Source organism: Lampetra fluviatilis, chromosome 18 (assembly GCF_964198595.1).
Source record: "Lampetra fluviatilis chromosome 18, kcLamFluv1.1, whole genome shotgun sequence".
In the NCBI taxonomy this organism is placed as follows: domain Eukaryota; kingdom Metazoa; phylum Chordata; class Hyperoartia; order Petromyzontiformes; family Petromyzontidae; genus Lampetra; species Lampetra fluviatilis.
The window spans coordinates 3,512,149-3,537,041 of NC_136292.1; the positions used below are offsets into that span (position 1 = coordinate 3,512,149).

General features: G+C 46.7%; 1 protein-coding gene across 1 annotated transcript in view; it reads left to right on the top strand.

The window, feature by feature from the left end:
• Positions 1-24,893, top strand: part of LOC144937100 (serine/threonine-protein kinase D1-like) — a 157,079-nt gene that overhangs the window by 101,310 nt on the left and 30,876 nt on the right. The window contains 4 exon segments of the mRNA XM_078864360.1: positions 4,816-4,976; positions 10,557-10,583; positions 14,766-14,964; positions 22,507-22,584. Of these exon segments, the coding sequence (XP_078720486.1) occupies positions 4,816-4,976; positions 10,557-10,583; positions 14,766-14,964; positions 22,507-22,584 (465 nt within the window).

Here is a 24,893-nt window from a genome sequence, read left to right on the forward strand (position 1 = left end):
TGCAGCAGGCTTTTCTTCAGGGCAGCCTCAGGTGTGCGGGGAGTGGTTGGGTGACTTGTGACCGATGCTTTAAGCTTAACCTTGACAATAACTGCATGGGCACCACCACCGGCCTCTGTGATGACAATAACAATAATCATTTCAGCCTGTGACGCGCACAGTAGTCGCTCGCTCTCGCAGACGGAGAACGACTCGGAGCCGTGACAATGAACCACAGACAAGTGGGAATGCAGCCACTGGGTGAGCCGGCGACAAACAATTCCCCAAGCTCTGCAGTCTTCTATATATGAAGTTGTTATTGACCAATTAATGAGTGTTTAATTCATGGAATATATATATATATAATGATGAAGGATGGGGCCAATGGGGAAGATTCACCCCCATCCACAGGGCAGGGCCACCCTTCTAGTCTTAAGGAGATGAATCATAATTTGTATTTATACTGATGATGGTTCAGGGGCAGCCCTGCAATTTCTTGCTCACACCACCACCGTTGTACAAGACTTCCCTTTGGTGCAGCTCTCGAGATGCTCCTCTTGAGGTTATGTTGGCCGACTTTTCCATGCTGGTCAGATTCATTGGAAGAGGTGGAGGCGACCAACGCATCATCCCACCACACGCGAGCTGCCGATTGACGAGCTTGTGCCCTCTCGTCTACTTGAGAAGAAGCCGACTCTGTTCACCAGTGACGGAGTAGCTTTCTGTCAGTCACAGCACTTAATTGGATGACTCACGATAGAGAGTCGAGTCGGGGCTCATTACGCCGGAAGGAACAAGGGACCTATGCTATTGATCATGAGCTCTATGTGACCAATGTCAAAAAAAATGTGAAAATTTTTTCACGAAGGCATGCTAACTTAATGGGGTTTCGAAGGATGTCTTAAACATTTTCCCATTTCTCTAAAAAAAATTGGAGATGAGAGTTGGAAATAGTCTTTTGTTAAATGAATAAATACCTGGCTCCTATGCAGACGACGTGAAGCCTTTGTGGAAAACTTGAACTGTGAAATTGTATTGGTCTTTTATAGTCTATAGATAAGCAGTACAATAGACATTAAGCCATGATCTATGCACTGCTGGACGAAGGCCTGCCCAAAGCCTTCATCCCATCTATCACCGTCTCATGATGCAACAATCCATCTGGCAGTAGCGCACAAGCCCGTCCCATCGCTCTGTCTTAGCACGGTTGCCAACGTATGGTGCGAAAAAAGTTCAATGTACGTACATGGCGGGCGGCCTCTCAGGAAAGTGTTCTTCCTTTGTCTGCCACTCCAACATCACTCAACCACTGCCAATAATCGCTCTCAGAAACGAGTCCTGCCTGAGTGCTTTTTTTCAGACTTGCCTTCCCATAAAATCTAACATTTAAAGTAAAAAATGCCTCTCTACTTTTCACTTATTTTGTTATTTTATTTCACTCCTTACCTTTTCTTATGCTATTCGTAGCGCAGTTGGTGTGAGCCGTTGAGGGCGTTACGGGTTTTTTCTCCATTCCTGTTGCTATATGTCCCCTGTACCGTTCCGTTGTCATGTGCCTATTTTATTTATGGCGATATTCATTTTGCATTGCTCTTATGCTCTTTAATCCATACAATCTCAAAGCCATAGTTGGACTGAATCTAAATACAACTGCATCTCAAGATGCGATACACACTGGGGGGAGGCATTCAATGCTTTCAAACAAGGGAAAGAGGTGGGAGGTTGCTTGGGAACGAGTGCAGAGAAAGGTTCGTGACCCAGGAGAAGCGACTTTGCAATTATGTTGACTCGCGGAAGAGGGAATTGCAGACGGTAGGTGCAGCATGGGAGAAGGGGCCACCTGCTCCGCTTCATGGGTTAGATGCACGGGGCAAAGTTGGAGACAGCTCAATGTATACACCGTGGCGGGTAGGAGGGGGCTGTCCGTAAACGTCACAAATAGCCACGTGACCTTAATCTGCATCACAGTGGGCTCGTTCAGAATTCAAAAATCACGAATAAAAAAAAAACAACACAAGCGGGCATGCAGTAGCTTCGTCGATAAACGCCTTCCACATCGTTGTCTTTCGTGTTCTAACGATAATGTCTATAATCTAACCCATGTCCTTTTGTTGTTCTGCAGCACTTCCTTCAAAGCACAATGATCGTTCGAGGTCACGCCGTTTGGCACATGCGCGCGCTCTCTATCCCCTTTTTGTGAAAATGCACAATAAACGCTGGTGCGCGTGCTGCCCTTCTTGGGAGGTTCACAGGGGGTTTTGTTGTGCCCTGATTGCAGCACAGCGTGTTCCCTGCCTCAGGACAGACGACACGGGTGCTCCGCTTGTTCCGTCATTATTCCTCAATATCAATTCAAAAAGAGATAAATAAGCATATCAATAAAATGCGGCCCCTTTCTCGATCCATTTGCTCACTGAAGTAATTATTTCCCCCCTCCTTTCCTCCCCCACCATCCACCGCCATGGGGGTTGTTGACCATACTTCACAACGGGGCCCAGTGTAGGTGGCTGAATGAGTGGTGGTGGTGGTGGGGGGGGGGGTGCTGGTTCAGATATCACTCCTCACTGATGGCCGGAATTGCAGTCGGGTTACCGGGTTCGTATCGCGGTGCACTAACCACTGCAACACTGCTTCCCTCAAGATTTTTGTTTGCACAGTTTTATTATTTCCTGAACGTATTTTCGAGGCGTGAAACAATTCACCGCCCCCCCCCACCCCAGAGATTTTGCTGAATTATCACGATTGTTACGATTGCAGATTAAATTTTTTCACATATAGTAACACTGGCATACCCCTTTCATCTACTTAAATTGTAGTGTGTGAAAACTTAATTTGGAGCTTTCGTGACTGCAGGAATTATTATTTGGTTCTTTCGGTAAAGTCACATATAAAGATAAAATAATACATTAAATTAAATACTAGCATACGACGTTTCGATTGCAACACAAGCAATCATCATCAGGTATAAATGAAATAGAAACACAAATCTAGTATACTTAGAAATGTAATGTAATACAACAGAGTCGGATAACATAACAATAGTGTGTGCTCATGTAGATTACGGTACTTGTTCGCAATATATCTCCTATGTTCCGTCTCATTTGTTTAGTCTTTTTTTTATTTTACGTCTCTCTGGTTTTTTTTTCTCCATCTCAATTGAACCACCTTGCTTTGTTCTCTTGCTCCATCACCCAAAAAAATTCTGAACAAACTAACCGCACAGGATTGGATGAACGCACATTCGAGCGTGAATATTTCCTTCAATAGTTAAATCAATGTGTCGTTGCACACGTGTGCTATTTTTTAGCTGATATCCACTTCGTGAGGAGTGTCCTCTTTTTTCGTCAATCCATCTTCGTCGAGGATGACCGTCTTCCGTTATTGTCTTACCTGTGGGTCTAAAGATGGCTAATTAGGCCGACGATCTGGGATCGACGAATTCTGCAGTGGCAGCTCTGGACGCCGCGTGTTTCCGAGCGGAATGGGTTGGGCCTAGATTGTTGATCCAATCCGTAATGTCGCTGCTGCTACCGCTTCTGTCGCTCCCGTTTGCCGCCTCCTATCATCGTCGTAGGGTTTCGAAGTGCCGACATCCTTGCTGCAGACTCTTCCATAATTTAGACAACCCCATGGTTAACATTTCACAATTATCCTAATAATACGTACGGGCTGTCATATCTCTAGCCTCGTGTGGATTTTTTATGCAGTAAGTCGATGGCTTGACACAAACACCAAATCAAATGCACCATCACTATCCCAGCATGGGTGAAATAGTGGGATCGTCTGACGCATGGTATTTAATAAATGTAGTTCTATATTGTGTCATCCATGCGAATTGCATCTCAAAACCCTGTAGAATTTGTAACGCCCACAGTTTTCACACGGAGGCCCGAGAAACCCACAGACAAAGTGGGAAGGCAGCCAGAACCGGCGCCAACAATCGCCCAAGCTCTGCGGTTTTAGGAGCAAATCTTCCTCACCAACGAAACGAAGGACATATTGTTTCTATCTAAATTACAGTCCGAAATGATTGACGTACTATGTCCAAGTAAAAAAAATTAGCGTGTGACTTTACTTAAAACATTTACCCGCGTCTCGGAATCGTCTGAAATGTGCGTCCTCATAGTTAAACTGCCCAGGAGGCGTTCCTCCATCGCTTTGTGTGTGTGAGGTGATCACGTGTGTGTGGTCCTCATGTGAGCTGACAATGCTTGGTTGGGTCAAGCATCCTTAGGAAGGAGGGGCGGTGGGGGTGTACATTTTGAGGAGCCAAGGGTACACGTGAAGCCTAGTAAATGACTAAGCCCCGTATAGGTAGTGTGGTCCCAGTGTAAAAAAAAAAAAAAGTTTTGACGAATCTTTTTATTACATCTTGATTTCAAGCTTTCGTGACTGCAGGAATCAAAGACTATTTTATTACAGTTGAACGGATGATTTCCCAAAAGCATTTTGGGCCGCAATCGATTGGCTCTTTATTTCATCATTTTGATCCTGGTCCACATTCAATAATGTCATATATTATATATATACACATACACACACACTTTTCAATTTTCCAGTTGTGCCTCTTCCAAAACATGCATTTGTTCAGCAAACTTGTTGTGACATGAGTTTTGCTTTTTGTGCAGGTGTTAGGTGGATCGTTTCCATCGCCGTACCGTCACAGAATGACGGCAGCTTGCGAAGGCCTTCAATCGGCAGTGGATTGATATCATGACTGATGATGACAATTAAAACTTCTTCCCCAGCCGACCCCCCCCCCCACCCACACCACCATCCACTAGCACGCTCATCCCCGTGCATTGTTGTCGTTGTCGTTGCCGCGTGCCGTCCCAGGCTGTGGGTCGAACTACCACAAGCGCTGCGCCTTCAAGATCCCCAACAACTGCAGCGGCCTGCGGCGGCGCCGTCTCTCCAACGTCTCCCTCACCGGTATCGCGGGAATCGCCGCCCCGAAGATGGCCGGCGAGTGCAGCAGCGCAGACGACACGCCGCCGGTACCGACCCCCCCCCAACCCCCCTTGTCCCCCCCCCCCCCCCTCTGCCCGCCCCACCAAACGTTTGTTTCCCCTGGGAACTAATAGCCAGGAATATTGAATATTGGTTCCCCTTCAGTCTCCGGCAAAAGTGCCCCTCCCCCCCCCCCCCCCGTCTGAAAATTACTGAAGAGTACTGCGCTTGGGGATCACAAATGGCATGCCATCTGCTTCACCGCATTTTCCACCGTAGCCAACCGGGCTAATCGGAGGTGCAGGGGGAAGGACAATAAACTAAACACAAAGAACAATTCTAAAGAAATTCGTTTTCAATCTTAGAAGATGTGCCCCGACATGATTTTGTTTTGTTGCGACAAAGTAATATCTCTTTGTGCCTGGAATGAGGAAATCGCCCAGAATGCACTGCGCATCTCGTCAGATCTCGGAAACGAAGCCGGATTGGTCCTGGGTAGTTCGTGGATGGCTGACCGTCATTGCGCAAAGTGCTTGTCGTATGATTTGTGGGGCTATGTGGTTGGAAGAAAAGGCCATTATTGTACTGTACATCTATGCTCCTCGCCTTCACTGGCCTGCACAGACCACAAACCAGCATGGCGATGTCTGGTCGAGCAATTCCGATGAAAGACACGGCGTGAGTAGGCCTTCATCCAGAAGTGGTTCAACAACAGGGCACAAACTTTATTTGTCATACCAAGTCCATAACCACCATGCCTTTTCATATTACCTCGAGTTTGAGACCACTTTTCAAACCTCAATAGTTGCTCGGTTTGCTTTCCAGGTAGCTTTATTTTCCACGCCGTCCATTTGGTCTCTAACTTTGTCCTCGGCGATGCAGCCTCCTACCGCTCAATTTTGACACCTGACCCAAACCTGGGGGCACAACCAATGAGGAGGGGATGGACACACCGCACGCTGCTGCGCACACACGCTGTTTAGGGGAGCCAATGTTGGTTTACACCAAGCCCATTGAGGGGGGCTCTACGCTGGTCTTGATCGCCTCCTGATGCTTGACATTCTCTGCCCCTGGTTCTCCACCGCTGCTGATTCCCTCTCCCGTCTTGGAAAATTACCCGCAGCATGTACTTAATTGGGACTCTACATGGCTATTATCGTCCCCTACTCGGAGGCTCATGCCCCAGGTCACCTGCAAATGAGATGCATCCTAGTCTCTTGAGTTCTCACCCAAATTATTTAAGGCCAGACTTAAGTTCTTTCCTGTGCCTTATAGCTGGTTACTTTCCGTAAGAATGCTCTCGCTAAATTGTCCCACACTTCCACCTCCAAATCACCACCCCCTTCTTTCTTCCTCTGGTTGCTCCTTCAAACTGCGCATGCACGTCACGATACGTTCATCGTAAGAGTGGAGGGTTGCAGTGTTCTGTTAACGGCTTCTGCCACGACTGGTTTGTCAATCCGCCCATCGTGTTTTTTTATATATTTGATTTTGTTGTTGTTTGTATTTACCACTTGTGTTATCAGTTGTCTCTCATTTGTTGTTATTTGTTGCCTGTCATGTAACCAGTGTGCGTGTGTTAATCATTATATTCACGCCTTGTGACACAGTCCATACAATTGTGTAAAAATCCATAACGGTTTCTGTGCTTGTGAATGTTACGGTGCTGCCCCACCCACCCACGGCTTGGTAACCTAGGCGGCCGCCATTATTGACCACCCCCACTGGCCCAGCCTGCATATGTATGTACGTACGTATGTTGAACTTATTTTGCACCGTACGTAGCCAGCCGTGCAATTTGGAGGTGCGGGGGAAGGACGACAAACTAAAAACAAAAAGTAGTTCTACAGAAATCAGTTTTAAACCTAGTTTGAAAAGTGCGTAGCTCCAGTAGCTTCCTAATGCTGGGCGGAGGAAGATTCCAGACGGCCGCAGAAGCTCATCTAGAAGCACATGATGCAGTGACCACCGTCTTCGATGGCCAGGCAAAAGCCGTTGCTGCGAGGATGCATACTGCATAGGCGCATGCCCGAGATATACATACCATCTTATTCAGCCCATTAGCCAGTGGTGGAATTTCCTGACAGGCCTATGTCAGTGAGAAGACAATGCATCAGAAAACCGCTGTTGACTGCCTGCTACGTGGGTGGTGCTCGAGCTGTAAATTCTGCTGGTAATTTTTGTTTTTATTGAAATTGACAGTGTTCACATGGACCTTTCGTCGTTCACTGTCAAGCTCTGGGTCAAGAAATGAACTCGCTCTGACAGTGCCTAATGCTGTGATTCATAGGCAATGCCATATTCAACTTTTGAACGACTTTACATTTTAAAGGCCCTTATCTCGCGTTTCTTGGAACGCTGAAACGAACCTATAAAAAGGAACTCCGTTTGTGTGAACTTGTTTCCTGCTATTTTAAGTGCCATGTGAGAGCCCCTTAAAGCAGTGTTGCTTTGGGGCGAGGGGGGGGGCTGTCCCCCCCCCCCTCTTCTAAGCCTCACCCCCCCCCCCTTTCTAATTTATCATCGTACAACTAAGCATTGGGTCGTCGCGGACCTTCCTCGTACACATGGAGCAGCCTACACGATAGACAATAAGCAGCCCGTATCATTACTCCTGTTTCACCTTTAACGTTGGTTTAAGGTTTCTTCAGCGTTGCCTGTGTTGTGGTGCCCCACGTGACTAATTGCATGCCTCCCCTTCCCTGAGGTCCCCCCGCCCCTCTCCCCAGGGCTGTCGTAAGCTTCTCATTCCGGCAAGGCAGAGGCCGCCGCTTCTCTCACCCCTTTGTCGGTTGCCTCTTGGCCCCGATTATTGGCGCTGGCCATGCCCTCCACGTGTCAGGACGCACAAAAGGGACACTCCTTGTCCCTCTCTGGCGTCGAGTTACGTGAGAACCCAGCAACCGTCGTATTTATTTTTCGTGTCCAAAGAAAAATGTGCACGGCCGTTTGCATGGGATGGGCAAGGGGTGGGGCGGGGGGGGGAGCGCGGGTGGGGTGAGGCGGAGAGGGGGGAGGTTGCGCTCCTCCTGACCCTGATGGCCTGACCTTTCCATCGCACGCTGACCTTTCCACTCCACTTCTCATGCAAACGTGTGCTTTGATGCGCCGTGGCGCCACAGCTCCCCGCTCGGTATTTGTCAGCTTTGGAAGCACGACGCCCGCGGATCGCTTCTCTTCCCAAAAAGCCGAGTGGGGAAACAGGCGCACTTGCACACAAATGCACGTGGGCAGTCCTGAACCCCCCCCCCCCCCACTCATCGTATTAGCCTTAAAAGGCTGTTGTGGGGTGAGCGCTGTTAGCGAGCACCTATTAAGGCCATCGTGGCTCGCGATGGGAGTGGTGTGGCCCGAATCGCATGCGGAGAACACACGCAACCATACGGACACACGCCACAAAGCGAAGGCAAAGATCTCCTGTTTCGCCGACATAGACTGTTGGGACGAGTGCTGTTAGTGAGCAGCCATGAAGGCCCACATGGCGCACAATGGGGCGATGTGGCCAGTGCCTTGCCCATCTGCCTTCATTCCCTCCCCCCCATGCTGACATTCACAATGTGTACGAGGTGCTCGTTTAATGCTGAGTTGACCTCTGGGGAGCCCCAGGACGAGTTCAGATATATCTGCAGTGAATATTAGCCATGAGTGGGAATCAAACGCGGGTCGCCGGGCTCATAGCTTACTGTGGGAACCACGACACTAACGATCCCCACAAAGACGGACGCGCGCACACGCACACACACGTGACAGACACCGCCTTGCAAGCCAGTTTTGTGGATCTAGGGGATTTTCCTCAATAATCGTCAGTGTGCCGTCAAATACTATCGCATCAATTCGATCAGCGGCTACCTTTATTAAGCATTGATTGTTCTATTGTCAAGCGCTCAGCCTCTAAAGTTTTCAAATGCATGAAGGCAGCGATACAACCCCCGAGCACAAATCCTTTCTGTTCAGTACAGGCCTCGCGTCATTCACTTCCAAGGATAGTGGCAGCTCAATAACAGAAGGCTCGCAACCAGGGCCAATAACAGAAACGAATAAAAAGTATAATAAATAACCTGCTGAAAATTATCCAACCAAAATTATCGTTGTGGTTCCTATATTTGTTGTGAATAATAATAATTAATAAAAACAGATTGGCTTAATCACACAGCCCGGCCTGCAGATTCTACTGAAACAGCATTGCCTGGATTTCCTGTAATATGAGGAAGGGATACCAGGAATCAGAAGGGAAATAATTTGCGGTTGTGGTGGAATCATGGATGACTGGCCACAAACTTTGGGGTAGGTCACCCATGAAATGTACAGTGGTGCATTTATGTAGATCCATTTAACTGTGCAGAGAATGGTACTTGTTTGATCTGGTTTTTTTTTCATTTTAGACGTGCAATTGCACCCCTGCGATGGCTTGCCTCACGCCACTGATGTCAGAAGGGCCTCTGACTAGGAGCACTCGAGGGCGTTTTTGTCTTTACTTTGGCCTACTCTTCCACACTGGCCAGACGTTGGAGGGGATGGGAGCAACCACACTTGATCTCCACCGCACGTAACCTACCGATCGACTTAACCGTGGCGCAGCGATTAATGGTGCTGAGTTTGACAGAGGCGATGGGGGTGGTTTAAAAAAATAAAAAAAAAATGACGCAATTGTTCAACTGCCAGGCCGGAAGTTTGAGTTGAACCGGCGACCTCTGCTTTTCGAGTCCAGTGTGCTGACCGTTACACCATAGCAGCGTCCCATTAACCCATCCTTACATGTCATGCATTTGATGTGGGTTTTTTTGTTTTCGCTTATTAATCACTTGTGGCATTGGTGGTATTGAGGGAGCTTTCATATATATATGTGCATAGTTAATGTTATTCATACATTCACCCACTTAAGGCTTCAATTCTAGATTTGAAGCTTTCGTGACTGCAAGGAATCATATTCTTAGGTTTTTTTCGGTAAAGTCACGTAGGTAAAACATCAAAATTAATGAAAATAAAATAAAATAAAAACAAAAATCACGACGTTTCGGAGGCAACACAAGTCTCCGTCATCAGGTGGGACCGTCACAGCCAGATTAGCTGCATCAAGTGAGGCAATGATTCAAGAAGTAATCCCTTATAAGCAAGCCCTTTATGTGGCATGGCCACATCTCAATAAAATGTAAGCATGTCCTGCGTCAGACGAATGTACTGCTTATTTGTGCACAAATTATTCTCCCTTCATCTTTCTGTCTGCTTGATTTTCTCATCTTTGCAGCCTCACTTTTGACTGCAGTTGCCTCTTTTCTGCAATATTATTTAATCAACAAGTAATGTAAATGTCAAGTTTACATTTTCTCGCAAACACGACAGCCCAATATGCTTTGTGTCAAAGGAATTAAATCTTCTTCCAGCCGAGGGGGAATTTTAATTTCTGCAATTTGTGATGTGGTGTTCTTCCTGCTTGTTTACTGATACTGTGCAACTACTTTTGTCTCTCCCGACATATTCTCTCCCTCCCTCCCTTCACCACGACCCAACACTCGATCCATCCTACTCTCCCACGTGCGTCCCCCACCCCTGATTATGTTTCTTCGTTTCTTCACTCTTGCCTCAATGTTTCCGTTGTTGTTGTTTCCATTTTCTGCTGTTCCTCTCAGCCGCCCACTGCCTCTCCTGGTGGGGAGGTATGTACCTGCAATTCTACTCTCTCATTCGCACGCTCAGAGTTTGCCGTGGCCGGATTAGCGTAGGGCCTTTCGGGGCTACAGCCCTCAGCCTCGACATACGGCTTCATAATAGTTGAATCGTATTTGTGTAGACAGCCACAGCATGACTGTGTGTGCGACGGCCAGTCACGTGCACACAATTAAGATCGTTATGTTTATTTCAACTTCGATTTAGATTTACAATTCGTATGTAACGTTAACAAAAACCGGAACGGAAATAACCTCGGTAAAAATAACAATGGCATGGGTGGTGGTAAAGCAGTGAAGGGTAGACGTTTAGTTTACAAAGAGGAGCCCCCCAAAGCTAACAGCCCCCGGGCCCCCATTGAACGTAATCTGGTCCTGAGTGTCGCCACCCCAATACCCACACTCGCTCGTTTTAGTACCAACTTGCTTTTACCACTTTATCACACGTATAGCACTTTGCATGTGTTACACGTTATGCAAAACTAATAATGATATAAAAATGGTGTGTGTTGAAGCAAAACTCAAGAAAAACTTGCGACATTCATCATTCACGCGGCCTAACTTAATGATTGACTTGAAGGCAAAGGTGCAGCTCTGCAATTGGCTGCCCACAGCACTGCTGCATTGGCACCTCCAGAGGGCCCATCTAGAAGGTACTTTTACCTACTTTCTCGCTGGTCAGATGTGTTGGAACAGGTGGAAATACCCACACCTCACCCCCACCACACACGATCTGCTGCTCGAAGAATCGTCAATAGCCTCTTTAATTCTGCCGGGTGGACAGAGGCGGGGGATATGTAAGAAACTTGACCATTGCTTTAATTGTCCATTCTCAATGCCAACGATAACTATAATTCCTTATGTTTGCTCACTCTGCATGATGTGAAAAAAAAAAGTCGTGACCAAATAAGTTGAAATCTAAATCAGAGTGTTTATTTAGCCTGGAGAAATCTGATGAGCTATGACGCTCAGATGTCCGGTAGGGGGCGGGTCAAAAGGTTACTACAACAAACAAGACAAAAAAACATGAATAAGAGTACAAAGTTTAGGAAAGGCGAGCAAATCACATAAAAATAAATACTGAAAATAGATAATGTATATAAATATATAATGCAGGGAGAGCACCTGAAAGAATGACCACCGTGGAGATTTCGCAACGTAATGAGATTTAGCGATGGAATAAGTTCGTGTGCAGGAGTGAGTTAAATTGTGGCATCACAGAACTGTGAGGGATGGTGACAGCATGGGCAGGCCTTCATCCAGCAGTGGATGGAACAACAATGAATGGCGTGTAAACAGCGTTAACAGAGTTATTTTCAACTTGCGGAGCAGTAAAATGTGCAAAAAGAAAGTTTAAAATCAACACAAAATTTTGGCGAAAAAATGAGTGCAGGTGGCTGAACGAGACCATTTTTTCCCACCACCGATTATGCAATTACACACGTGAACCACTTTTCAATTTTGGGGAGGAATTTTTTTTTCTATGCACACATTCTCAGCCCCGTATGCTTAAAATACATCATCTGGACCAGGGGAGATAAATTGTGTAATTTCAGTTTTTGGCAACCATTGCCTGCACTGGTTTTGTTGCTGTTTTCAAACATTTCAAAATTGATTCCTCTGGTCCTGGCACCTTCCACTCCCCCTGCCGCCCCCCCCCCCCAAAGCTTCACCAAGTCGCACTGACCAGCTGTGTGGGGAAGTATGGCCAACAAACCCCATGACCCACGCAGCATGGGGAGGCCCTATTTGTATGTATGTTGAATTTCTTTTGCGAAGCCAACCATGCTAATCGGAGGTGCGGGGAAGGACAACAAATTAAGGGTTCTAAATTACAGTTCGACTTTTTCGTCCACTTCCATTGGATATATACATAATGAATGTGGTATTATTTTAGTTGCGTTTACAAACCACTGCCAATGCAAGTCCCTTATTGTTTGCGTCCTATAATTTTGCGTAATTACACTTGTGGCCATACTTATGCGTGAAATCGATTTCTCGCATTGTAATTGCGTGTAAATGTACATATGATGTATTGCACAAAAGTATCTATATATTTAGATACTGCCGTAGTATTGAAACTGAAGTTGTCATTTGCTGTTACCATTTATATCCACATTTAGGAGATAAACATATGGATATTTAAAATGATTGAACTGCAAGGCAAGTCAAATTTACCTTAAGGGCAGTAAAAAAATAATCTGTCTATATTTGCCCCAAAAGGTTCAACATGGTCAGCCCACTGATTGGCCAGAGCTGGTACCGAGACTGCTTCTGATTGGCTGTGTCAACCTCAGTGCTTTGGCTACACGTGGTTTGGAAGCGGGGCGGGGGGCAGGGTGGAGAAGGGGGCAGCCGTCATAGTGCCGAGGTGCAAATCCATTCAACAGTGGAATCTGGGCCCTCTGTCGTCTTTACTACCAATAGATGAACCTGGCGCACCGACATTATAAAATAAAGTCTCTCTCCGCATGTACTGGGCCCTGTGTAGGGGACTACACTCGCATCACCTCATGTTATTGGCTACACTGGGTGAACAGGAGCAACGCGATATTAATTTTTAAAAACTCCCTTGACACTGCTGACCACAGTCAACTTGTTGAAATTATTTAACGGACACGGGCACGGGGAGCGGAATTGATTTTAACACCGACTTGTCTGAAATGCCCATTTCCCAGCCACCCACGTGGCTCGTCGTCATTCTGCCCATGTGGATTCTGTGTCTGGGCCTTTTGCCAGCCGGGCTCCTCAGCGCTGCGCACCGCAAGGCAGTCGCACATGTGGCCGAGTGAAACGGATCCACGACGGCGCTCGCCAGAGCGAGCAGACGCGCCAGCCTTCGTACATATTGGCTCATTTTTCTTCCTTGTCAACTTTTTCGATTTTCTGCCACAGGAGTGTTGCTTCGTTAAAGTCGCTTTCACACACCCCCCTCTCCCCGCCCTTTTTTTCTCCTTCAGACCCCTTGCAAGTGCCGAGACTCCCTTAAGTTGCCTGAAAATAGCACGAGCTGACTTTGCCAAAATGCAAAAAACGAAACAAACGTGACGTTTAATTAATCCAGAATCGCTGCTAGGATCGTTTTGTCGTTGAGCTTTGCTTTTGTTTTGTTCGTGCTTTTGTTATTAGAGCAACAACTGCTAATGGTCTTACTGTGTACTATGCAACACATTACACAGCGGCAATGTTGAAGAATGTCGCTAACAGTATGTTGCTAATAGCAATGATGCGATGACGTTTTCTCTTCTTGGTTCACACGTTGATGCGCATGCGACTGTGTGTGTGTGGTGCGGCGACCACTGTGGAATTGTTTTGCGTGGTGTCGTGCGTGCTGTGTGTCCGTCGGAGCAGGTCTCTGTGCATGTGCGTTTTTTGTGTGCACACATTGGGTGTTTACATATGATTTACTGCTTGTCTATATATGCGTGTGCATGCATATGTGTGCACGGTGTGTTTGGCACGCATGTGCGGCGATTGCATCGGTGCGTGAATTTGTGCGTCTTTTTTTCTGAGCATGTTTGCTTTTTCTGTGCTTGTTTGTGTAACCGAGTGCATGCTCGTGTCATCCTGTGCTTGTGTGCTTTTTTTTCATGTCTGTGCGTCTGCCTTTGCACATGTGCGTACATGCGTTGGCACAGCGGCTAAGGCGCTGCACTACGAACCTGGCGAACTCTAAGTTAAATTCCTGCTCGCAGCCAAACACCAGTGACCGGTTATCTGAACCGGCCTAAAATGAGTACCTGGATAGTTGCCTAAAGACATCAACACAGGGGAGATGGAGGCAGCCGGGCCAGGCATGGTGCCGGTCACCCCCCCCCACCCCTTTATCGTGTGGCACTTGCCCCAACACATCAGTTGTACGTATGTATGTTGAACTTCTTTCGCACCGTACGTAACCAACCGTGCTAAACGGCGGTGCGGGGAAAGGACAACGGCCTAAACACAAAAAGCAGTTTGAAAGAAATTAGTTTTCAATCCAGTCGATTTAAAAGTGCACAGCGCCCAGTGGCTTCCTAATATCAGAAAAGTAAGAGCGTTTGCAGGCGGCCGCGGAAGGGCGTCTGAAAGCGTGCGTACGCGGCGAACCCACCTTGGCCGTCTTTCGTTCCGACGGCGGGGGACTGTTGTCATGTCTTTACGAGCGTCTCTTACCCCCCCCCCCCGGCGATTCAGAAGAGCCCTCAGGATGCGGCGGGGCGCGAGCGGCGCTCGCCGTCGTGGAGCGGCCGCCCCGTGTGGGTGGACCGCGCCTTCGCCGGCAAGGTCAAGGTGCCGCACACCTTCGTCGTGCACTCCTACAAGCGACCCACCATGTGCCAGTTCTGCAAGCGCCTGCTCAAGGGCCTCTTCCGCCAGGGCATGCAGTGCAAAGGTGAGCGCGAGCGTGCCAATCGGAGGTGCGGGGTGGGACAACAAAGCAAAGCGTAAAAGCATTCCACCGTGCGTTGATTAACTGTCAATAGTCCAACTAATGATAGGTACTGCATATTCCCCAGATTCACATGATCCGTTGTTGTTTATATGACTACGTTAAATGCTCACGAATTTTCTCTTGTGTCATCTTTGACCTTGGCGTTGGCGGGGGGGGGGCCTCTGGCCTGTGAAGTTAGGCTCGAGGCACCCGGCCTAGACTGTGGTCTCCGCCTATAGGATCCTACCAGGACATGCCTTGACATTGGTCTAGGCATCAGCTTGGCCTTATGGATCCTGGCTTTAAATCTACAACTGGGGTGACAGGCTCCCAATTCGGCTTGGGGCATGTTGAGGACACCCCCTACACAGGAGACGGCGTTTTCTTGCATTCATACATTGTTACGTGAGAAATAAAGTCAAAAGTTTGGACGGAAATTATGATGATGATGATGGCCTCATTCACAAAAGGGTGACTGTTCACTTTGGGGTCTCGTCGTCCTTGTACCCCTTTCATTTATCATTATGAGGAAGCTCATTTCATGCTAATCTCTCTACCTAATCTCTCTCTCCCTAATTTCCCCCATTAACACAACTGACGTGCTTGCATCCGAGGATGGCATTCCTTTCCAGCTCAGAACCCCGCCTGCTTGCACATCGCCACATAAATAACCTCTTGTTGTAACAACTCTCGCTGGTTCAGCAGTTCCACTGCTGGATTATTATTTTTTCCACCTGAGGATGACAGCTTTTGTTGCGATCGAAACGTCGTGATATATTATTTTTATTTTATTTTTCTACTTACGTGACTTTCCGAAAGAACCAAAGAGTATGAATTAAAATGTCAATACATCAACAGCAATATGATGATGATGAATATCTATGGAGCAGTAGTATGCTGATGATTATTGTGATTCAGCCATCCATGAAGAAGTGTCCCTCACGAGTCTCGCGATTACATCCTCTTTTGCCCGCTCTCTCCTCGTCAGGTTATGCCCTCTCTCGAAAAGCAAACATTCATTTTGGAAAAGGGATTTTGCCTTGTTGATTTGTTGGTGAATTGATTGTCTGCCTGTACTGCTCTGGGATCACAAGCTATAACCATAATGTTCGCCGCAGAGATAGAGCGAAGAAATCATCTTGCTCGGAGATGAAATGGAATTTGGCATCACAGGACAATGTGGGGTAGACCTTCATTCAGTAGCGGATTGGTCATGGCTGATGATGATGAAATGAAGTCGGCTGCAGACGTACCTTTTTTTTAGATTAAAATACCCATTTCCCTCCATGCATGTATTTTATCTGACCCCTCTCTCTGGTTTCCTTAAACATCCATAAAGACTCCATTAGTAGAATGATTTCACATCCCAAGGAGAAACCCCGTTTAAAAATAGCGTTGCGATGTAGTACTCGCTAAACGACGTTTCCTTTTGAAAAATCAATTGTCACAGCTACATCTCTTGTCTAGTCGTGACAATTGAAGGAGACGTTTGTAGAAGTGTCCACTAAATGTGATAACACAAGCTCCCATGGGGTTGCCATGCAGGATGCTTGGGGGCTGTGTCCAGTGGCTGTCGGGAGCTCGGTGATTTTTTTTTTTTGCCTAGCGTAGGTCTATAAGTTTAAACGACAAACTATTTTTACGTTCAACTTAAACAGTTTACATTTTTTATATTACCAGGTAAGGCCCACTGGGCTATGAAGCTATTTTTCAAAAGCGACCTGGCCACAAATGATAGCTCAACGAAGTGGCTTATCACGTGGAGATTTTTATTGCAGCCAAATACTCTAAATGCGTGTTTCTAAACGTGGACGGAAACAACCGGAGGAGTCTGAGAAGAATCCACGCGACCACGGGGAGAGAGACCACGCAAACTCTAAATATACAGGCGTCCGGGTCGGGATCGAACCCACCACCTCCTTCATACCAGGCGAGGTGGTTAACATCTCGCCACCGTGGCATCCACTGAGCTGTACGAAACAATATCGATGACATCGCTTATTTCTGTGACATGAACCTAGCATATGGTGTTGTAAAATATGCTGGATGTGTTGCTGGATGTGAGCCTGGGTTTAAATCGAGGAAATCACGTCTGAATGAACTCGCTTGAATGTGCTGCTTTCTCTCGCAGCCGAGCAATTTACTAGTGTCACAAATCTGCGATCCATAAACGCTTTTCCTCCAAAGTTGTGTGTGTTACACGTGTGGGCCACCACTTTAAAGATGCCCTGTGGAGGTGGGGCCTGGTGGCTCTGCGTTCAGAGCACTGAGCTGAAAGTCGGGTTTGGTCACAGGCCTGGCATTAAACCGGATCCTCAAATGTAGAGAGATGACTGGCGACTAAGGACTGCACCCCCATCCCCTGCCCCCCGTGAATGATAATAAATGTAATTTTCATCATTTTTTCCATATCCTACAACTTGAATAAACATATTATTTTGATAGCCGTGCAGCACATTTCTCTGTCGGCACAGACCATGCGAAAGTGCAACACCCCTGGTGTGGATGAGAGTCAATTTAATAGGTCTTAGAAATAGTGTTGTGATATCAGCATCTGCAGGGCCGTTCTCCAAGATGGATGATGCAATCGAAATGATTGTCGAATTGGTGCATCGATGCAATCCAGTCCGACGCTCACGAAGCACACGCAGAATTGTGTATGTGTGAGAATCTGTAATTTGCAATTTCGGAAAATTAAATGCATACGATAAGCTCATGTTACATTTAGGCGAATTGAGTGGACAAAACTGGATGAAGACATTTAATGAATATTAGATGAGGGGAAAAAAGTTATTGATTCTCGAATCGATTCCCAACACTGGATGCGCACAGTTCACCGAATAACTGGGCAGTCGGTGAATGATTACATGCTTAGAAATCGCTTGTCAGAGGCCATTCTCTGTTGGGGGGGGGGGGGGGTAATGCATTGTCAGGATTTCTATCGTGATACGTACAATGTTTTATTCAGGGGAAAGAAAAGTTTTCATATTTATGTATGCAAATGACAACATAAGAAGTGGCAGAAATTCTGTTAAAATGCTCCTGCTGATTTAAGACTGCGCATAAACAAACAACAAAACCGAGTCCGAAGAATAAATAATATTTTTCACAGCCCAGCGAAGAGAGTGGCAGGGAGATGAATGCGTCCATCGAGCAGCACGCAACCAAAGTCGTGGGTGGTGGGGGGTATAATTAGGACATTGAATGAAATCTAAGGGAAGCTTTCTGATGAGCCGATGCACGCCAAATGTGGGAACAAATGGAAACCGCGAGGTTCGTTAGCGGCGGGGGAATAATGTGAAATCTGCATGATGACGGCGGTGAGAGCCACTGGCTGCCGTCGGATGTGTAAAGCAGAACCGAGAGGAGCCTAATTAAGCGGGGGGGGGGGCCGACTTTGATCTTAGAACACGAGCTCGCAGCACGAGCCGCGTGCATTCACGGTCTCGCATGTCCAGCCCAACGGTGGTTGCTGCACGCACGTACGTATGTCTGTACGTTGAACTTCTTGTACGTTGAACTTCTATACGGCTGGGTGTCTGTGGGTCTCTGTGTAAGTACGTGCGTTGAAATTCTTTTGCACTGTACGTAACCAACCGTGCTATATCGGAGGTGCGTGGGGGGCGGGACAAACTAAACACAAAAAGCAGCTCTAAACAAATTGCTTCCAAGTTACTCAACTGGGATTGTATGTAGCAATAAACACTCTCTACGGGCAGATGATGTCCACTTTGTAGGCCAATACTGAGCCACCTTGTGCTGAACAGGGAGAGCTGCCACTGCGGGGGAGAGGAGCTCCCCTTGGAATGGTTGAGATGAGATTGTGGTATAAGGTGGTTTGAGATTTCTAGGCATTTAAGCACCGTACAAATGAAAATGTAGTTATTAGATTATTGTTTATATTGGCTAGTTGTGTTTTGATAAAGAGGCCGGCAGATGTTATTCTTCAGCGTTGTCACTTGTGCACATGTGGGGCCACCACTTGTGATTCATGAACCTGTCCAGTTGGCAGACGTCTGCAGAGTGCTGTCACTCTGGTATGCACGCGGATGAGATTCCTCCCGTTTCGCTACGGACGCACGAGAGGCGAATAAAACAAATAACATCCATCAGCGGCCTACATCAAACACCAGCAGCAGCCTGCAACTGTATATAGCCTTTAACAGACTGTATGGGGCCAGTGCTGTTAGCGAACACCTATGAGAGAGGCTGGCACGGCACATGAGGGGGTGGCCGGCCAGCAACACGCCCCCCGGTCGCCTTTGTCTCCCCAGTGGCGATGTTCACATACCGCAACAGGTACTAATTTGAGGCTGAATCGACCTAGGGGAGGCCCAGAACCGATTCAGATAATCGTTACTGGTGTTGGCCGTGAGTGGGAATAGAACTCGAGTCACCGGTTTAGTAGGTCGGCATGCTAACCACTGCGCCACCACTCCCAACAGAATGTATAACTCCACCCCACACGCACACACATTGCTCTCCAGCTGTGCCTGAAGAAGCTCCCAACACGTGGAGAGAAACCTCGATCATCAGTATTGTTCACTATGAGATCTCATTTACTAGTGGCAAACATGATGCCTTGTATAAAGGTGTCAGTTTTGTACCAGTTTAAAAGAGATCTCATAGTGTAAATGCTTACCCCGAGCTCTCAATACTCTGATATTGCACTGTGTTTGAGTTGTACGCCTTCTGGTGTCATCTGGTCCAACACCAATGGGGACTAGGCTCTAAAGAAAGCCGTCTCGGGTGTGGACCAATCAACTTCAAGGACAGTGCATATTATTATCATTATCAGAGTTGCTTCTTTTTGTTTGCATTTTTGACTACTTGTGTTGTGGTTATTGCAAACATGATGCCTTGTATAAAGGTGTCAGTTTTGTACCAGTTTAAAAGGGTAAAAACCTACTACTAAACATCAGTATTGTTGGTCTCACGCTTGGTTACCCAGGAAAGTCTCACTTCGTCTCAAGCCTCGTTGTCAGGAGGGTGCTGCCACGTGTTCGCAGGCGACCTTGCTGCCTTGTGTAATCCCAATAGAGTCATTTGCAGCAAAATTCGATGCCTTTTTGGCCACAATGCCAGTCACATTAATCTAATGCGCTCTATATTTAAAGTGCGCCTTCACTCAAGGCACTTGACATTAGCTTACAAAGCGATGGCAGAATGGAATGATGTCGTTGACAAGGGGGCGTGCTGCAAGGATTGAGGAACGAGTGACAGCGATAGGGGAGGGACGGAAAGGAGTGGAGGGGCGAGGGCAGGGAAGAGAATGGGCAATAGAGCAGAGGTAGGCTTCAAGAGAGGAATGGAAGGCGATGAAGGAGGGAGACTACTGCATGTACATTGTATGGGTGTTGAACCCTCTTCTCGTCACATCATGCCAAACAACAGGCGGTACAATGCATCACCAGAGCTCTATCGCATTACGGTGTGCAAGGATCGTAAGAGGGGAGGGTAAAACTATTTATCATTGCTGCAGTGGATGAGGGTTGATGGAGAGGGATAGTGACTACCTCTGTATTGGCAATGTCAGCATTGCTTGCTTTTGATTGACACTGATGCTGGATAAAGTTCCTTTTTTTTTGTTTCGAGTAAATGTGAATATACTGGGCCCTGCCGTAGGAATGTGGTATTTTGAGCACTGGCACACTGTTGCTGACACATGAGCTTGACCCATATGCACTTGAGCAGGAAGACTGAATAATATTACCGTTGACTCTCGATTATCCGTGGGCAGATTGTATCCGGGTTATAAACCATAACCATGCTTCCTGACTCGTCGATGGTCAGTGACTCGGTGCCCACGTGATTGCAAATACCTCGGCAAGTAATCAGATTACTTGACCGAACAATAAAACAAATCCGGACAAAACATTCCAGGTTTTAAACCCCCTCCCCCCCATTGTTTATAGCTAAACGATTAATTAGTTTCTGTGGCCTTATCCAAATACGTTGTGCATTATCCACATTTTTTTTTTCTCCGGGCCACCCATTGCCCCGTGACAACAGACAATCGAGAGTTTTGACCGCGCTTGCCTTTTTTAATTCCTTTATATTAAGTCCGCTTGCTTGCTTGCTTAGGACCGTGCAAATCTTTCGGTCGTTTTCTAACCCACTTCCCGTGATCCAATCGAGCTGACATTTTGCACACAGACTCGTTGTGCGTGACAATTAATGTTCGTGAAAGTTTTTTTCCAAAATTTTACACTTTTTAGGACAAAAATATAATATTTAATTACCAATTGCTTAATGGTGCAATGCAATCATCTGAGCCATAGGTGGCAGCCATCTCAAGCCAGAGGACGAGAGGACTCTAGCCGCCACGCATATAAAGGATTTATAGTGAAAAACTTTGTTTTTACGGGTTATACTTATTTGTTAATTCATTTATTCATTCGTGCAGTCTTAAATGAATTTATTTTATCTAAGCCCACTTGCGCTTTACGTACGCCTCGCTTTTTGAAAATCAGCATTACGGTAGCCAACGGCGCGGCCGATTCCGTCCGTCGTTTTGTCATCGAGCTTTACAAATGAAATAAAATAAATAGAAACGAAATCAACGTGTGATTCACGAGTCTGCGGTCGATGGCCGCGGCCGGCTTCTGATCGCCGCGTCCAGCCAGACAGATGGGGGCCCCGAGATTAGCAGAGACGGCTCAAAATGCTCCTCATAGAGGGGACGCTCTTGGCTCATTGTAACCACTGGCTGGTGGCCTTGGGGTGTGGAGATGCAGATAACGGTTGCAGTTAAACAATAATCATGAGAGTAATAACCCCATGTTACGTTTAATGCGACTAATGTTGTTTTTTTGTTACGTGTGAGAAGGATTGCCACCTCTCCCTCTCAAACCCAGTGCTTGTCCTCGCGAATGGAAATTTCTGTTGCTTGCCAATTTTTAGTCATCTGGCATTGTCTACTTAAATTCTATGCTAATGACCCACTGTACATATATATCCATCTCCTCCTCTTAAATAAAGACCGCAGGTGAAATGAAGTCACAGTGGGGCTCCCTGCTAGGGGTGGGTTTCGGCCTGGTATTCAGGAGGGTCATGGGTTCGATCCATACCTTGACGCCTGCTGTATATTTGGAAGTCTGTATGTTCTCCCCGTGGTCGTGTCGATTTTTCTCTGGGAACTCTGGTTTTCCCCTCCACATTTAGAATCCACATGTGTTTAGAGTATTTGGCTGCTAGAAATTTCCACGTGATAACCCACTGTGTAGCGCTATTGTTTGTGGCCATATAGCTCAGTGGGCCTTACCTGGTAAAATAAAAATGTATTGTTTAGTTTAAGGTAACCACCATTGACTTCCTCAAAAGTGGTACTCATTTCATCAACACCCAGTGATGTGAATAACTGATCCTTGGCCGGCAATTGAACTCGCGAGCTTCTATTGACTAAGATGCTTGCTCTCACCGCTGCAATCGCCTGCCTGGCTTCTGATGTGATTTGTTGTAAATTAATTGCATCTTGTGCCCCTTTCTCCCTGCCGCCCGCAGACTGCAAGTTCAATTGCCACAAACGCTGCGCTCCAAAAGTGCCGAAAGACTGCCTGGGCGAAGTCATCATCAATGGAGGTAAGAGGCTGTTCAATTCCATGGCTAAGAGAGAAAGAGAAAAAAAAAATCATCACCAGCAACGTAGCTGTCGAGTGTGCAGGCGGTGTAACTGCTCCAGGGCCCATGGACCCAGCTTTGAAGAGGGGCAAATTGAACAGGCTGCCCCAATTTAATTCCTTGCACAAGGGGCCCATGCTCATCATTCAACTCCATACACAACACTCATTTATTAGAAGTAGTGCCCCTTCTATAGATGGGATTTAGTTTTTTGCTTGACACGTTGGGCACCATTTAGTTGGCATCCACGCGCTGTGTTGTTGTGTTCGACGTTCGTGAAGGTGTTTTTATTTTTGAATTCGCGATTTCGATAGCTTTTGTTTGCAAGCAAACGCCGTTCGATACGAGTCTATTCCGTAATGACTTGGTACGATATCCGCTTCTGACAGGATGGCCTGCTCTGTGCACCAAATTGTATTTGCCGCTATCGTGGTGCTGCCGCCGATGATGGTGGACACGATCGCGGTTGTACTTTTGAGCGGGAAAGACGAGACGAAAATCAAGAAAAACCACGTAAAAAATTTAAGCAGCACTCACGGAGGTGGGGGGAGTGAGATATAATAAATATACTTTAGCATAAAAATGCATTTGACATGCATTTATGCTGAGCTTATAAACCCCGCGATCCTTTCTGCACGGGGAGTTAATAAAAGCGCGACATTGAACGCGGTGTTCTTGCAATGTCAACCCTCTAAAATAAAACCTGCGATTTTGATCTTGCATTGGAGGGACATAGTTTGAGCACGTCTTGCGGTAAGTAGTTTACGAGGGCAAAGGCTATGAAGACTCGGCCCGAGCTGCCGGAGCTGATTCAAACGGGGGATTAGTCGCGATGCAAATAGGCGGCAAATCCTTGTTCAGTTGACTCTGCGTTACACTGCAAGCAGCCTGAACATTAGTTGAAGACTATCACGGGAGGGCGACCACAGCGGAGATGGAGAATGAATTGAGATCTGCCCATGGGCAGCTAGAAATATTGATTGTGACATTTTAGGACCGTGGTGGTTTGCATCGGTAATGGGGATGCTTTCATCCAGCAAGCGGCATATCTTCATGGCTGGTGATCATGATGAACAGGGCATGTTATGGTTAGAGCAAAGTTCAGGTCTTTTAGGTTCGTGTCAAGGACAAGGCCTGTAAAAGTGCATTGGCTTCCACAGTCACGCTGGTATTTATCTTATCAGGTTAAGAACTCTGTGGTGGTGCAGTGGTTGGTGCAATGTGCCACCGACCCAGCAATCTTTCTGGTCTCGTCAAGGAGCATAAATCATCACGCGAACTCCGGTCATCCTCGCAGCAGCGGCTTTTGGCTGGCCATCCAACAAAGACGGCCACTGCATCGCGCGCTCTCAGATGCGCTTATGCGGCAGTCTGTAACGTTCTTCCTTTCAATATTAGGAAGCCACTGGTGCTATGCACTTTTAAATCTAGATGGATAACTCATTTCTTTAGAGCTGCTTTTTGTGTTTAGTTTGTTGTCCTTGCCCAACACCTCCAATTCGCGGGGTTTGGCTACGTACAGTGTGAAAGATGTTCAACATACATACGTACAGCCTAAGTTGTATTCCTATCCATGGCTAAGATCAGTGGTGAATTGTTATATATAAACCATGCCCCCCCCCCCCTCGTCCCTCTTCACCAACCCATACGAACCAGCATGGTGAAGTAAGGTACAAAAAACTCCCATGCCCGACACTGCATGCGGAAGGCTTAATCCAGCAGCAGATTGAGAAGGAACCTTAAATTATTATTCTATTTTTATAAAATGGGGCATTACACCACCTCTTCATTTCGCTTTTGTTGAGGCCTCCATTGAGGCTGAATGTAAATTGACAAAATGTAAATGTCTGACATTTTGTTAAATGTTAACACGAGATCATATTGCAGAGTAAGAGCTTCCTACGTGCAATTGTATTCCATGTGCCAATGGAAATGTTAAGAGTGCATTCGGAAACCCATTCAATAGGAGAGAAAGAGAGTGATGTGAAAATGTTTCACGTATTGATTATTACCCCCACTTGTGATTCGATGAATTGCCATGATTCAGGGTCATTATTCGATTAAAAGTCGATGATTGTGTTTAACTGCCTTGGTGTACTGCAGCACCTCTTGTGGCTGTAATGATCATTTCAACTAATTACATACAACATGAACATTTGTCCTCAAATGCCGGGCTAATTCAGTGGTAGGGTAGTGGCTCTGTATATCTACTCTTGAACAAAAACCCCATTAATATCATCAACACCAAATTAATTAATTGACATTGTTTC